This window comes from Mrakia frigida (assembly GCF_051309035.1).
Source record: "Mrakia frigida strain ATCC 22029 unplaced genomic scaffold BDY24scaffold_40, whole genome shotgun sequence".
NCBI lineage: Eukaryota > Fungi > Basidiomycota > Tremellomycetes > Cystofilobasidiales > Mrakiaceae > Mrakia > Mrakia frigida.
Window position 1 is genome coordinate 1 of NW_027481241.1, and position 14,529 is coordinate 14,529.

At 54.4% G+C, this 14,529-nt stretch overlaps 6 protein-coding genes across 6 annotated transcripts in view; 4 read left to right on the forward strand and 2 right to left on the reverse strand.

Moving 5' to 3' along the window:
- Positions 1-23: 23 nt before the first annotated feature.
- On the reverse strand, positions 24-1,413 carry BDY24DRAFT_418585 (SprT family zinc-dependent metalloprotease; the record flags this gene model as incomplete). Its single annotated transcript, XM_076643875.1, has 5 exons — positions 24-89; positions 166-276; positions 354-401; positions 503-1,295; positions 1,385-1,413. The coding sequence occupies 5 exons, from the start codon at positions 1,411-1,413 to the stop codon at positions 24-26; spliced, it is 1,047 nt and encodes a 348-aa protein (XP_076492862.1).
- A 511-nt stretch (positions 1,414-1,924) lies between these two features.
- Positions 1,925-3,073, forward strand: BDY24DRAFT_444609 (uncharacterized protein; the record flags this gene model as incomplete). Its single annotated transcript, XM_076644864.1, has 5 exons — positions 1,925-1,970; positions 2,048-2,538; positions 2,649-2,732; positions 2,826-2,899; positions 2,980-3,073. 5 exons carry the CDS (start codon positions 1,925-1,927, stop codon positions 3,005-3,007), a joined length of 723 nt encoding a protein of 240 aa, XP_076492863.1. The 3' UTR covers positions 3,008-3,073.
- A 122-nt stretch (positions 3,074-3,195) lies between these two features.
- APL6 (AP-3 complex subunit beta) lies at positions 3,196-6,464 on the reverse strand (the record flags this gene model as incomplete). The annotated part of the gene is made up of 10 exons (XM_076642784.1): positions 3,196-3,397; positions 3,494-3,866; positions 3,994-4,330; positions 4,427-4,656; positions 4,720-4,852; positions 4,929-5,330; positions 5,416-5,659; positions 5,761-6,092; positions 6,176-6,313; positions 6,417-6,464. The coding sequence occupies 10 exons, from the start codon at positions 6,462-6,464 to the stop codon at positions 3,196-3,198; spliced, it is 2,439 nt and encodes an 812-aa protein (XP_076492864.1).
- A 461-nt stretch (positions 6,465-6,925) lies between these two features.
- BDY24DRAFT_355598 (beta-mannosidase) lies at positions 6,926-11,078 on the forward strand. The gene is made up of 20 exons (XM_076637787.1): positions 6,926-7,059; positions 7,125-7,296; positions 7,369-7,540; positions 7,619-7,811; positions 7,877-8,066; positions 8,148-8,320; positions 8,430-8,550; positions 8,633-8,662; positions 8,733-8,840; positions 8,935-9,035; positions 9,107-9,315; positions 9,397-9,559; positions 9,617-9,765; positions 9,848-9,916; positions 10,000-10,086; positions 10,157-10,272; positions 10,362-10,488; positions 10,563-10,570; positions 10,660-10,815; positions 10,886-11,078. The coding sequence occupies exons 1-20, from the start codon at positions 6,938-6,940 to the stop codon at positions 10,976-10,978; spliced, it is 2,559 nt and encodes an 852-aa protein (XP_076492865.1). The 5' UTR covers positions 6,926-6,937; the 3' UTR covers positions 10,979-11,078.
- A 257-nt stretch (positions 11,079-11,335) lies between these two features.
- ILV6 (acetolactate synthase regulatory subunit) lies at positions 11,336-13,202 on the forward strand. The gene is made up of 7 exons (XM_076642165.1): positions 11,336-11,550; positions 11,711-11,840; positions 11,925-12,010; positions 12,105-12,214; positions 12,323-12,405; positions 12,490-12,845; positions 12,990-13,202. Exons 1-7 carry the CDS (start codon positions 11,340-11,342, stop codon positions 13,094-13,096), a joined length of 1,083 nt encoding a protein of 360 aa, XP_076492866.1. The 5' UTR covers positions 11,336-11,339; the 3' UTR covers positions 13,097-13,202.
- Positions 13,203-13,791: 589 nt separating this feature from the next.
- Positions 13,792-14,529, forward strand: part of BDY24DRAFT_402201 (triose-phosphate transporter family-domain-containing protein) — a 2,570-nt gene continuing 1,832 nt past the window's right edge. Inside the window, exons 1-3 of the mRNA XM_076642166.1 lie at positions 13,792-14,253; positions 14,325-14,347; positions 14,410-14,445. Coding sequence (XP_076492867.1) covers positions 13,923-14,253; positions 14,325-14,347; positions 14,410-14,445 — 390 coding nt within the window. The 5' untranslated portion in view covers positions 13,792-13,922. The remainder of the gene's footprint in view (positions 14,254-14,324; positions 14,348-14,409; positions 14,446-14,529) is intronic.

Sequence of the window (14,529 nt, forward strand, 5' to 3'; positions counted from 1 at the left end):
GAGGAAAAAGAGGAGGGAAGCACTCACGACGCGTCGCATCCAGCACATTTCCAAGTAAACTTGTGAGTGATCTCATAGTCGTGTCGAGTCTATAAAACAACGAAACGCGATACAAAGCAGCGTTAGATGAGGTAGGGCGAAGATAAAGAACAGAAGGCGACTTACAGTGACCACGATGTCGGGTCGAAAGCGGTTGATCTTCATCGCCCATGCCTTGAACTCCTTCCCGTGAGGAGCAGCGTCCTTCCCGTCGAAGATCCAAGTAGCGAGATGGCACTGCAAGGGAAGGAGGGTTTGAGATCAGCGTTGTTCGAAGAGAGAGAGAGACGCGTCGAGGGGTCAAAAGAGCACACCAGTTCATGAGCCGTGGTAGATAGAATCTTCTCGTCCGTGTCGAGAACCTGAGAAGCGTCGAAACGGGACGAATAAGCACGAAGGTAAGTCAGTCTCTTCGCAAAGACGAAGGTCGGGATGGTTAAAAGGGCAAGCAACGGAGACTTACCTTCGCACTCAGCTCGATCCTACAGAAGTGTTCATAACCACACCCGTCCCCATTCTCCGCCGCCGAGCACTTCTTCCTACTCCATCGACTCATCCCAGCAGTAGTCCTCAACTTCCCCGTCCAAACGACTCCCCTCGGTTCGTCCTTCTTCTCCTCTCCTCCCATCCCCTCCTCGTCGAGCCTCAGCCACTTCCGAACCTTCCTCTCAAACACCCCCCTGTCCAACTCTCCGATCAGCTCGAGAGCGAGTGAAGAACGATGGGTCTTCCAAGCTTTGGAGTTGAGTTTCTTGAGCGTCGTTGGAACGTGAGGAGCGGGAAGGACGTTGGGTGTGGGTTTTCGACGTGGCGGAGGTTTGGGACCGGGAGAGTAGGCTGGAAGAGGAGGCGAGGGTGACGAAGGAGGAAGGAAGGTTGGTGGTGGTGGTGGGGAGAAGGAGAGGACTCCGGTTGAGGGTGAATTGATTCCTCCCCAGTAGTCGTCGGGCTCGGGTTTGTCGTTGTCTCGAGAGGGCTGAGGAGAGTCGGAAACGGAAGACGACGAGTCCGAATCGGTGAGTTCGTGAATGATGGTTTGTCGACCCTTCCCTTTGTTGCTCGGGTGGGCGGTAGGGAGAGGGGAGTCGGGAGAAGGAGAGTGCAACTCGAGCTCATCGTCGCTGTCGAGGATGACTCTTCGTCCGCCTTTGAAGGACGTGAGGGTCGCTGAGCCTCGAGACGGTGACGGTGATGATGCAGTAGCCTGGATCGGGAGCGTCGAAGTCGAGGCGACACAGGTGGGAAGAGGACTGCCGCTGAAGAAAGGAAGACGAGAAAGGAAGACGCATCCGAGGGTCAGCGATCAAGACGCGAAGCTGTAAGCAGTGTCAACTCGGAGACTTACACAGCTGCTAGCTCATCCTCATCCAACATCGTCAAAACTCCCTCTCCCATCAATTCCTCCTCGTCTCCTTCTCCCTCGACGGCCCGAACCTCCTCGACGGCTTCACCATTCCAACAGCCCTTCCCGCTCCTCCTCCTCTCAACCCTTTCCTCCTTCCGTTTCTTGTTATTCTCCACCGAAGAACCCCCCTCGTAATCTCTCGGGACGACTTTCTCTACCTCTTCACTCCCATCGAGAGCCGTCGTCGACCCAACATCCTCGACCTCAACCTCGCTGCTCTTCTTCCTCTCCCGCGTGATGAACTGGAACAGCTCGGTTGGTCTGGGTCCCTTCCCCTTCTTCCTTCTCTGAGGAGTACCTGCCGGCGAGTTCGATAGATCGATGAAGGGATAGGCGGGAGCGATTCGAGGGGGTGGAGAGGTGTTGCGGGTGGACGCGTTGGATGAGGAGGAAGCGAGGGGAGTGGCGGTGTAGGATCCGAAGAGTTCCGTCGGACGAGCTGCACGACGAGGTTTGGCTCGGGGTGTTGAGGGGAGGTCGATGACGATTGGATTGGAGGACGAAGAGGATGCGAGGTTCGGATCTGGTGAAAAAAAAAAAACGACAAGATCCACGACGCCATCCATCGACCAGACACGCCTCCCGCTCCTCCTCCCCCTTCAGCTCCTCCAGCGAAGGAAGACGACGACAATCTCTTCGAAAAACTTCAATCCAAACTCCACCTCGACAGATCGCCTCCCTCTGCTACAGCTTCCCAACAGAAATCCCAGCTCGAAGCTCACCACTCTCACCGCGCTCGAACCCCCTCGCCATCTCCCTCTCGAGAACAAGGCTTCCTCCACAAACTCGCCGACCAGCTCGAAGGAGAAGGTCACCTCGAAGCTGCTTCCCAGATCCCCGTCGCTCCTGCTCCCGCTCGAAAGGAGGACGGGTCGATTTGGGACGGGTTGGCAGATTTCTCGCTCGGCAAGACGGAATCGCCTCCTCCTCCTCCTCCTCCAGAGAAGAACCTCCTCGAGAAGATGGGAGCGAAGATGCATAGGACCAAGAGTGGGGAGAGGGAGGGAGAAGTTCCTAGCAGCAAGAAGGGAGAGGGCTTGCTGGAGAAGTTGGAAGGGTTGGCTGGTGGGGGAGTGAAGGGAGAGGAGAGAGAGGTGAGCTTCTTGTGTCCGTTTTCGTTTTTTTTTCCTCTGCCTGACTTCTTTATACGTGTATGATCTGACCACCTCTCCTTCGTTTTCCTTTTTCCCTCTCCCTCCATCAGGACGCACTCAACAAATCCATCGACTGGGTACAGAAAGTTCTCGGATCCACTACCGATCAGTCCGACGAGAGCGCTGCTGAACAGGTATGTCTCGTTTCTCTATCCCAACGTTTTCTGCTCTTTCTCGTCCTTTCAAGGCTCACGCTCACTCCCCTCGTCTCCTTCTCCCCTCCACAGGCCAAAGATCGAGTCATCGCCTCCCAGATCCGAAACCAGTACGAGAGGATGACGGGAAAGACCTTCCCTCTCAAGTGAGTCCCTTTTCGATCTTGATCGACTCCGTCCCGACGCGTCGCTGACTTTTCGTCCTTTCGCCGTCTCGGTTCCTCAGGAAGAAGGACGACGACGACGATCGATAGGTCTGAGACTGACGAGAGTCTATCTTGATTACGCCTTATGCCCCTTCTGCTTTTGATCGCTGTGTTGACTTTGTACGAGAGTCGCTTCTCTCTCTCACTTCTTTCTTTGATTCATGATAACGACGCGTCTCGCTGACCTCCCTGAAACCGAAAGTCATTATGCAAGAGCTGAATCTGAAGTAGATCTACTATCTAAACCGATCGTAAGTATCCCCCGTCGCCTCCTCGTCTCCGTCCTCTTCGCTCGACTCCTCCTCCTCGCTCGAGTCGACGTCTTCCGACGAGGCTGATTTCGTCGTGAGCAGAAGAGATTTGGTCGCGAGAGCCTCGTCCTCTTCTTCCGAGTCGTCTTCCTCTTCTTCCTCCTCCTCTTCTTCAGAGGACGATTCGCTGTGCGAAAAGGAAAAGAGAGGGAACAAAGAGAGGTCAGCGACGCGTCCTCACGGAAGAGAGACTTGAAGCAGACAGAAATGACCTCGTACTAACCTCTCACTCTCGTAAAACTTCTCCAGATCCCTGAACCCTCCTCCTCCTGCTCCGGCTGCTCTACCTCCCTTCGCACCGCCAAAGCTTCCAGCGGGACTGTTCGCACCCGATCCAGCTCCGTTGTTGAACTTGGACTCGCTGCCGAAGCCTTTGAGGGTCGAGGACGATAGAGATTGAAGGTACACCGCTGAAGAAGACGAAAAGGAGGTAGCTTGAGGGATGGGAGAAGAGTCGAGGAGGGAGTCTCGAAGGGACGAGTCGGTTCCCTCTTCGAGCCAGTCGGGGAGAGGGGTGTAGGAAGGGAGGAAGTGAGGCTGGACGAGGAGCGAGAGGGTACCGAATTCTGGGTAGTTCGAGGAGGAGGAGGAGGGTTCTATGAAGAAAGATCGGGGGAAGAAGGGGAAAGAAAGGCCAGCGAGAGGAGAGGTCGAAGGGACGCGTCGAGGTCAACAGGGCTCGACCAAAGGGATACAAGGAGGAAGAGAAACGGCGAGACTCACCCCCATCACTTGACTCTCCTTCTCCCTGACCAATCCCACCGACTCGTCCTCCACCCATCACCACCCTGATCTGCTCTCCCCTCAAAACAACTCCACCTCGTTCACCTCCCTCGTCGTCCTCGCCCTCTTCTCCGTCTCGTTCCTCCAGAAGTCCTCGAGCGAGTCCTCGAAGGAACCTCCCTCGGTCTCGAACGTCGTAGTCGGCGTCGTATCTGGCGAGAGAGAAGAGATGGCGAGAGAGGAGGACAAGTTGGCGAGGCGGTGAAGGAGAGGAAAGGGTTGGGTGGGAGAGGAGCTTGGTCGCGAGGGTGAGGAGGGAGAGTTTGGTTGCGGGAGCCTGGGATGCCGAGGAGGACGGGTAAGGTCAACTTCGAGTTTCAATGAGAGATGGAAAAGACGGTGTTGAAAGATAAAGACAGAGAGTCAAACGAACCTCTGAAGCGAATCCCCTGACTCCGATCCTCAAAACCTCGAACCCGATCCTTCCGCCATCTCCAGAGTGCTCTCCTACTAGCCATATCACGCAGGATCGAGCTTCACTGTTCTGAATGCTGGTGAGCTTGCTGGCGAGCCGAGCGACGAGACTGCCGGCGCCGGAGGGAGTCGAGGTCGGCGAAAGGATGAGGGATTTGAGAACGAGGATAGTAGCGGTGACGGACGAGGCTGGAGAAAGAAAACGGATCAGCAACGTGGGTCAAGTGAGTGGGTAAAGGGGAGTAGTCTCACCTCGTTTGCTCTTGAGCAGACTGAGAAGGTATTTGATGGCGGTTTGGGAAGCTTCGGGTCGAGCTTGAGCGCATCGTCCGAGAGCGTTGATGGCTTCGGCTGAGACCTTCTCGTCTGGACTTCGCTCGTATTGCTGCAAGATGATAGTGACACTTCGGGTCAGACGTCGTTTTGAGAAGGTCGATAGAGAAGAAGATGCGAAGACTCACGAGAAATTCCCCCATCAAAGCCTTCACGTTCGACTCTCCCACCAGTCCAGCAAGCACCCCGATCTTCTCCAAACACACTCTCCTCCCATCTCCAACACCAACGATGAATCGAGTCCAGAGATCGTCTCCCAGATCCTCATCGTCCTCGAAGATGTCCTTCCTTTCCCGAAGCAAGACGCGCACGGATTTGAGGACGGCCAGTCGGACTCCTTCCTCGGGATGGGAGGCGAGGATTCGAAGAAGCGGTGGTAGAAGGTGTGGTAATGGGGATGCTGGAGGAGAAAGGACGTGATGAAGACGAACAGTGCTGAGGATGACGGCTGGTGAGGAAGAGGAGAGGAGAGAGACGGTGTTGGAAAGGAGGAGGAGGAGGTCCGAGTCCGGTGGGTCGTCGCTGTCGGCCTGCGAAGTAGAGAGGATGATAGTGGGGTCAGCGTACATCTTTCTAGCATAACACGATCTTCGGAAAGGAGAGAAGAGGACTCACCTTGGGATTCTCGAGCATCATTCTCGAGTATCGTCCGAGCAGCTCGACCAGCGCAACCTGACCCCACTCGTCCGCGTCGACGAGCATTCCACAGAGTCTCCGGAAGTGAGGATGAAGGAGATCCAGCCGTAATGGGCAGAGAGCTTCGAAGGCGACTACGACGGATCCGATGACGATGGGAGATCGATCTGCGAGCATGGTGAGGAGGATGGGGAGGAGGGTGTGGTGATGGGAGGTGTCGGTGCTGTTTTCAGGCCGAAGAAGAAGGATATGAGCTCTCAGCTCTCAGCTCTCCTGCGTCGGCTTTTCTACTGCCCCTGCTCCTTCTAGAACCAGTGGACTCACCCGTAAAGCTTTGGGATCGCCAAAGCAGCTGCCTTCCTGACGTGAGGGTTTGGGTCGGCGCTTCCCTTCTTGATGGCCATCGTCACCACGCTTCCGATCATAGGGACTCTCATCCCACCTAGAACCCTGAGCGACATGCTCCTGATAAGAGGATTGGGGTCGTTGAGGTCCTTCTGAAAGGTGTTGATGGAGAGCAGAGCGAGATCTGGTTCTCCTTCGGCGTAGCGGAGGAGGAAGATGTAGACGAGTTTGCGAAGTTCGAGGGAGGGGGAGGAGACATTCTTGACGACGACGGCGAAGAAGGAGGAGGCATCGTGGGATTTGGAGATGAGCTGGGTGGTGGGAAAGGGGGAGAAAAGTTAGAGGGACGGAAGGAAGGAAGGATGTTGAGCTCATGGGAAGGAGAGGTACGAACCGCAACGAGTCTCTTCATTCCTTCGACCTTCTCCCGTTCATGACTGCTCTCGAGGAGTTTGATGATGGAGGCACGATCCTCTGTTGTATCGAAGATGTCCCTCGTCGATCCAGCGAAGGTCAGATCCCTCGTAGATTCCTGGAGAGAAACGGAGGTGAACGAGGCAAGGAAGGAGGAGAGGTCAGCTTCGTCCCCTTCCTTCCTCGAAGCCTAGGACGCCAAAGGAAGCAAAGAGACTCACATGGATATTCTCCGATATACGCTGACCGAGTCGTGATAGGGATTCCATCCGTTTCCTGTGGGCTTGGAGGGAAGGAGAGAGGGAGATGGGGTTGGGAGATCGAAGCGTCGAGCTCATCGTTTCCTTCCTTCCTCCAGTTCGCTTGCGTCGGGGTTACTAACCGAAAATCCTCTCTTCCTTGAGACAATCAGGCCGACAAGGTCAAGCCAAGGCGGAGAAAGGTCCTGGGGTAAATTCTGAGCTGCACTAGACGGGGAAGTGAAAGGCGAGAACAAGAGAAATCAAGAGGTCGCGCATCTACCTCTCCCTCCCTCTCGGCTCGATTTCTCAGGATGTGAAAACTTTCGCTGGCGTTCTCGTTTGTCTTCCATCTTCTTGTTGTGAATCCGTCCCTTTTTGCTGAGATTTCTGCAGCCGGCAAGCGGGAGGGCTGAACGAGATCGCTCCGAAGTTTGGCCGGCTCTGTTCTTCTAATCCTTCCAACCTTCCCTCCTTCCTCTCAACTACAACATCACAAAACCATGGCCTCTATCATAAACGTCATCGAGAAGGGTTGGTCCTTTGCTCAGGTCAAGGAAGGAGTCGAGGGGGAATATGCAGACATCGAGAAGACGCCGACGAGCGTGCACGCCGAGCTCATCAAGTTCGGATCCTTCCTCCTTTCATCTCTCGTTCTTCCTCCGTTGACCTTCTTGATCATCTTTTTAGGTCTGGCATGATCCCTGATCCTTACAAGGGCATGAACGAGTACGACGTCCAGTGGGTGGGAGAGAGCGACTGGCAGTTCAAGGTCTCGTTCTCGACGACAAAGGAGGAACTCGACCTTCCCTCTCACGACCTCGTCCTCGATGGGTTGGATACGTTCTGCAGAGTCGAGCTCGTCAGTTCACCATCTCTGCAATCTCTATTGATCTGGGACCTGACTTCTTTCCACAATTTTGACCTTTCACAGAACGGAGTTTTTTTTTTTTTTACCACCAACATGTTCCTCTCCCATCGAGTCCCGATTCCAAAGAAGCTCCTCAAGAACGCTGGAGAAGCGAACGAGCTCAAGTTCTTCTTCGAGTCTGCTTGGCTGAGAGGGAAGAAGGAGGAGGCTGAGAATGGAGGGCCGATGGGACTTTGTGAGTCTTTCTCGGACTTCGTCGTCGTCGTCCTCGACCGAGCTGACTTTCTATTCTTCTGGATTTGATGTGTACTAGGGAACGGAGACTCTTCCCGTCTGTACGTTAGGAAGGCTCAATACGGCTATGGATGGGATTGGGGACTCGTTTTGATGACGGTTGGAGTCTGGAAACCCGTCTTCATCGAGCACTACATGTCGAGGATCAGCGACGTTCGAGTGGACGCCGACGTCGCTGAGAATCTGAGCGTTTCTGTTGAGGTCACTGTCGCGTGAGTACAGTATCGTCTAACCTTTAGGCTTCTTTCACGCTGACTCCCTTCCGTTTTTCATTCAGCGTCGAGGGAGAGGCTGCCGGAGCTGTCGTCGTCGCGCTCAAGGATCCCGCCGGAGCCGTCGTCAAGAGCGGAGAAGCCAAAAACGGAAAGATCGCTTGGACTTTCAAGACGGGTGAGCTCGACCTTTGGTACCCAGTTCATTACGGAGAGCAACCGATCTACTCTGTCGAGGTCACTTTGCTCGGAACGGTTCGTTTTCGTTACCTCTTCTTCGTCCACCTGTTTCTCGCCCGCTGATCTTCTCTCACCTTCTCTTCTCCAATTAATTAGAAGGTCTCAACTCCCCTCGCTACTCGAATCACCAAGACCGGTTTCAGACGAGCTCGAGTCGTTCAAGAGCCTCTCGACGGACAACCGGGGACTTCGTTCCTGTTCGAGATCAACAACGTTCGAGTTTTCTGTGGAGGAGCCAACTGGATCCCAGCAGATGCCATGCTCACCAAGTGAGTTTGTCTTCTACTAGTGCGACGTTGAGGTCGGAAGGAAGCAATCGGAGCTGACTTGACGCGTTTCGTTTCTTCCTCGACACGTCTGTTTCCCCCCGTTTTTCAGCATCACCAACGATCGATACCGAGCTTGGTTAGATCTGATGGTCGAGGGAAACCAGAACATGGTTCGAGTCTGGGCCGGAGGAATCTACGAGGCTGACGTCTTTTACGAGCATTGCGACAAGGTCAGTCCTCGCTTTCTTCTCGTAACTCTCTGCTATAATCAGTTGAGACTGACGAGCTTCTCTTTGTGTTTGCTTCGGTCAGATCGGACTTCTTGTCTGGCAGGACTTCATGGTTCGTCCCCATCTTGCCCTTCTCCCTCCCCCTCCCTTTTAACCGACTTTCCTCTCTCGTTTCACCTCAGTTCGGATGCGGCCAATACCCAGCTCACGACAAGTTCATCGCTAGTATCAAACTGGAGGCTGAACAGGTCGTGACTCGACTGAGAGATCACCCCTCGGTCGTCATCTTTGTGAGTTCTGTTTTTCTCTCTTCCTCTTCCCCGACGCGTCGCAGTTTGAGCTCGGAGTAAACGATATCTGACCCTCGACTCTTCGCTATTGCAGGCTGGAAACAACGAGGACTATCAAGTCGCCGAGTCGCTAAAACTCGAGCTCGATTACTCGGACGAGAACCCTGAGAACTTCAGAAAGACGAACTTCCCTGCGTTCGCCCTTCTTCTTCACCCCCACTCGCAAGAGCACCATCTGACTTTCTACTTTTTTTTATATCCTTCAGTCGATACATCTACGAGAAGACCCTCCCGGACGCCGTCAACACCCTCTCTTCGATCTTTTATCACCGAGGATCTCCTTACGGAGGAAAGGACACGACCGATCGAACCGTCGGAGATCTTCACCAATGGAACGTCTGGCATGGAACTCAGGAACCTTGGACGAAATGGGATCAGCTTTCAGGTCGATTCGTTTCCGAGTTTGGGATGGAAGGTGAGTCGATTCAACGCGTCGGGTCTCGTCCCATTTTCGCTCGTCGGGGCTGACTTCTCGCTCCTACGAATCATTACTCAGGCTTCGCCAACATCCGAACGGTCGACTGGTTCCTTGACGGAAACAAGAAGGAGCGATTCCCTCAATCTCGTACAGTGATGTCCCACAATAAGGCCGATGGATCGGAGCGACGACTGGCCCTCTATTTGATCGAAAACTTCCGATTCTCGTTCGAGATGGAGTCGTGAGCACCATTTCTTCTGCTCTTCGATTGACACGAGCTCACTTTACTCCTCTATAGTTTCATCTACGCAACCCAGGTCATGCAGTCCGACACGCTCGCGTCTGCCTATCGACTTTGGAGAAGGGAGTGGAGAGGACGAGGCAAGGAGTATACCGCGGGAGCTCTCGTCTGGCAGATTAACGACGATTGGCCGACTACATCTTGGGGTGAGTGTGCGAAGGGGACAGAAGAGGAGGAGAGGACGAGGGCTCATCCGACGAACTGACTTTCTCTCTTCTTCCTTCTCAGCTATCGTCGATTACTTCCTTCGTCCCAAGCCTGCCTACTTCACCATCAAACGAGAGCTTGCCACGTACAGTGAGTCGGTTCGATCTTCCCTGTAGCGTCGGTCTGCCCTCGAAGCGCAAAGAACCCACGTTTTTCCGTATCTTTCCTCTCAGCCGTCGGTCTCGCCAGGAAGGAGGTCACGACCTACAGGGACAAGACTACCGCTGCTTTCCTCGAGATTGATCAAGAGATGCAGATCTGTCAGTGCTCTCTTCACTTCCTAGCTCGACAAGCTCCTCGAACTGACGGGTCCCTTCGTTTTCGTCTCAGGGGGAACCAACTCGACTCTCGAAGACAAGGAGGCCGTTCTCGAGGTTCGAGCCATCGGTTTGGACGGGAACGTCATCAATGAGACGAGGAAAAACGTCACTCTCGCTGCTAACTCGGTAAGTTTTCCGCAGAAACCACAAATCTCGACGCGTCCGCCGATTCTTCGAACTGACGCCTTCTTCCACTCTGGTCTTCTCGTGTTCAGTCGACTGAGTTCTTCAAAGGCCCCGTTCCAGGCCAAGTCATCCGAAAGCTCATCAGCGAGGAACCCAAGGTCATCGTCGTGGGAGTCAGGCTTCTCACGCCAGAGGGTGAAGTTCTTGCTCGATACTGTGAGTCGCTTGGATCTGATTTTCCGACGCAGAGAACAAAACTGATCACACCTAATCCCTCTGTATTTTTGCAGCCGACTGGGTGAGTACGAGCTTTCTCTGATCATCGAGGAAGAAAAGGACGAGCTGACCTTTCGACGCGCTCCTCTCTTCTTCCCTTTCCCCTCCCAGCCCATGCCCTACAAGTACATCTGCTACGATGAAGACTACAAGCCTCTCAAGATCACCGTTGACGGAGAGAAGGTCACTCTCGAAGCTAATGCTCCTGTGAAAGGAGTCGTTTTGGACGCAGCCGGGGAGGACGCGAAGTGGAGCGATCAGTGCCTCGTGAGATTTTTCCTCTCTTCCTCTTGCCTCGTCTCAATAGCTGACTCCATTCATGTTCTGTAACCGCTAGGACATCATGCCTGGAGATGTTCAGGTCGTCACCGCCGTCGGGTTGAAGGGACGAGAGGTTCAAGTTCGATACATCGGCGACGGGACCGCTTGAGGGTCGTTTCCGCTTGCTGTAGTTGCTAGGTCGGGTCGAGTATCTCATTCTTGACTATATTGATGTGTTTCCGTCTCGGCAGTCGGCCGAGGCTTGCTAAGGAGTAGGTTGAGCGAGAGAGAGAGGACGCGTCGACAATGGGTGGGTGTTGGTCGCGAAGGAAAGGTGAAAGAGAGGGCAAAAAAGAGAGCGAGTCAGCTTGGATTCTCTTTCCATATAGGGTCTGCATCGACAAGACCATGCAGCCCGTGAAAACATAGAGCTTTTAGATGCTGGTCGTCAGCCAGTGAGATCGGCCGAAATGTCGAGTCACCTTGGTCTCCCCTTCTCCTCTCCCTCTTTCTTTCGATCTCTAACCGCCATGACTTCCATTTTCCGATCTTCTCTCGCTCGGCCTGTAGCTGGGAGGAACCTCGTCCGACTTATCGCCAACATCCCTGAAGGAGGAAAGCCCAACTCTGCCATTGGAGCTGGACATCCCGATACCTCTGGAGAGATCAACCAGGAGAAGCAGGCAAAGTCAGCTCAGGGAAAGCCTAGGAGCATCGACGACTCGACTTCTGCTTTGGATTGTGAGTACTAGAGACTTCTGTCTCGGCTCGGCGTGGTGAAAATCTGCGTGGAGGACGTAGCTCGAGCGACTTGAGAGGAAGAAAGGAAGGAAGATCGAAGCTGACCTTGACTCCGTTCCCTTTCTCTCCCTTCCCTCTTTTGCTATCTTCCTCTTTCCAGACAAGCTTCAACGACACCACTCTCGACCTCCTCCCCTTCCTGTCTTCCACCAACCCCCTAAAAGTGCTGAGGATCATGTGCTGAGCATCCTCTACAACACCCCTCCTCCTTCCAACGAGCCCTTCAAGAGGTTCGTTTCCTTTCTCCTTCCTTCCCTCCCTCTCTGACTCGACCTCGAGACTTACCGACATTCTTCTTCTCATCATACTCTCAGGCACATCCTCAACTGTCTCGTCCAGAACGAGCCTGGAGTTCTCTCTCGAGTCTCTGGTATCCTCGCTGCCAGAGGCTTCAACATCGGTTCGTTCGACCCGAACTTTCTCTCCTCCCTCCCTCCCTTCGAGTTCAAACAAGCTCGAGTCGCTGACCTTTCTCTCCTCGTTCTCTCTTTCAGACTCCCTCGTTGTGTGCTCCACTGAGGTCCGAGATCTCTCCCGAATGTGCATCGTCCTCAAGGGTCAGGACGGAGTCGTCGAGCAGGCTCGAAGGCAGCTCGAAGATCTCGTGAGCTCGCTCTCTTCTTCCCTTCCTTCCCTCGTCCTCTCTCGGTGTTCTACCAGCTCGCCGTTACTGACTCGTCCTCTCTTCTTGTTAACCTTCTTTGCCTTCTAGGTCCCCGTCTGGGCCGTTCTCGATTACACCCAGACCTCGACCGTCCAGCGAGAGATGCTCCTCGTCAAGCTCTCGACTCTCGGGTTCGTCCCTCTTTCCCTCTCCTCCACCTTCCCTCTTTCATCAACCAACTCACACCTTCCCTCCCTTCCCTTTCCCTCTCCCAGTCCCGAGTACTTCGAGGATCAGATGTCCGCCGGTCCCTCCCTCAACCCAACCTCCGCCGCCATCCCAGCTCCCTCCTCCCCTTCCAACTCCCTCGCCCGAAACTTCGAACACCCTTCCTCCTTCCCCGTCCCTACCACCTCGACCATCGGCTCCCAAGGTCTCAACCACTCGGAAGCTCTCATTCGAAACTCGGCTCATCTCGGGGCCATCCAGGCTCTCGCTACTCAGTTTGGAGGAAAGACCGTCGACATCAGCTCTGGAAGCGTGATTGTGGAGATGACGGGCAAGACAGAGAGGGTGGACGCTTTCCTTGGGTTGGTGAGACCTTACGGTATTTTGGAGGCTGTCCGAAGTGGTGAGTCTTTTTTTGCGTCTCTTCTGTACGAGGGCAGGGGAGAGAACGAGGCTGAAGGAGGAGGCGCGGTTGCCGAGGTGTGAAGGAAGCTCGTTTGAAAGGCAAAACGCTGACTCTCCCCCCTCTTTGGTGTATGATTCTCAGGTGTGATGGTCATGCCTCGAACTCCCATCCCTACGGATCCCAACGACGAGGAGGTCGTCTCGCCCGAAGGTTACGCCGTCGACGCGTCCCTCCTTCCTCCCGGTTAAACACTCGCCGAATCGCATCTCGTTCTTACCACTACCCTTTGTATTTCGTTTGCTTCGTAGTGGTTGTGAAGAAGGAGGACGATCTAAATGGTGGTTGCTCTTTTCACTTCGCTGGTTGGGAAAGTTCGACGAATCTCGCTTTGACCTCCGTCTTCTTCAGGAGCTGCCGTCGTTCTTCCTGAGACAATGGAACCCTCCTCCCAAGACAGTACAACGTTATGCTCGCGTCCTCGTTTCAATCCGTTCTGAGCCAGCCGACGACGGGAGCGGGATCGTCGCGAAAGCGAGACGCGTCGAAGCCTTGATTAAATTAGCTGTCCGAGGGCTCCTTCTTTAGATCCGGCATTGTCTCATGCGACCTGAAAGCTGAATCAGTACTGAATGTATATGCTCCCACAGCGCTGACCTCTTCCTCTCGCGTAAAAAAGAGTCAGAGAACCGAACAAGAGTGAGACGTCTTGATCTCCCTCCCCTCCCTCCCTTCCTTCGACGGGAGGTTCGGGCCAAGATTCTCGTTTCTTTCCTTGGTTATCAGGTGGCAGTCATGGATGCTTGGCTAATCGATAAAGCGTGAAGACGAAGAAGGATGCGAAAGGGACGGGAAGGTGCGTCGACAGAGGGTTTCAGCCTCCCGCTCTCCTCCGCGGGGATCTGTTCGCCTCGAACCCTCCCTTCCTCTCCTCTTCTGCTCTCAACGACCAACACCCTCGAAATTCTCAGAGGATCGTCTTCCTCTCCTCTTCATCCCTGTTCATCTCTTCTCCAAGGCCCAACCCTCCTTTCTTCGATTCCTCTTCCCTTTCTGTCACCCTCTCCTCCTTCTCAAATGGCAACTCCCACGACCGAACGCATGTCGTATCTCGACTTCTTCCCCGTCCTCTCTCGTAGAGGCAGCATCGCATCTTCGTCCTCTTCTTCATCTTCCTACCTCACTCCATCTGATCTCGAACGAGGACCCGCTCCGGAGTACTCTGGCGACGAGAAGAAGGAGGAAGCGATGAGCTTGCTCGCTCCGAGCTTGCTTGCGCCCTACACTCCTCCTCCCAGCCCTCCAACTCAGCCCGTAGACCTCAAGAGGGAAAAGGAGGATTCCAAAACTAAAGCGGAAGGGTCGACATCAACTCCTACACCTTCTGCTTCGACTGATTTGCGAAGCAGTGAGTAGAACTCGAGCTTGAAGAACGAAGGAGGAGAAGAGCGAGCTGACCTCGACCATCCTTCTTTCCAGTCCTTCCCATCTGGTGTCTCAGCGTGAGCTCCTCCATCCTTTTTTATTCTGATTTGAGCTGAAGTTCACCCTTTATCTCTACCAGTTGACGATGGGATGGCTTCTCGTCATGTCCAACAAAGTACGTCCTTCCTTTGACCCTGAAATCGTCGAGCTCACCCCTCCGAGGAGTCCACCCCCCCCCCCCCCCCCCCCCCCCCCCCCC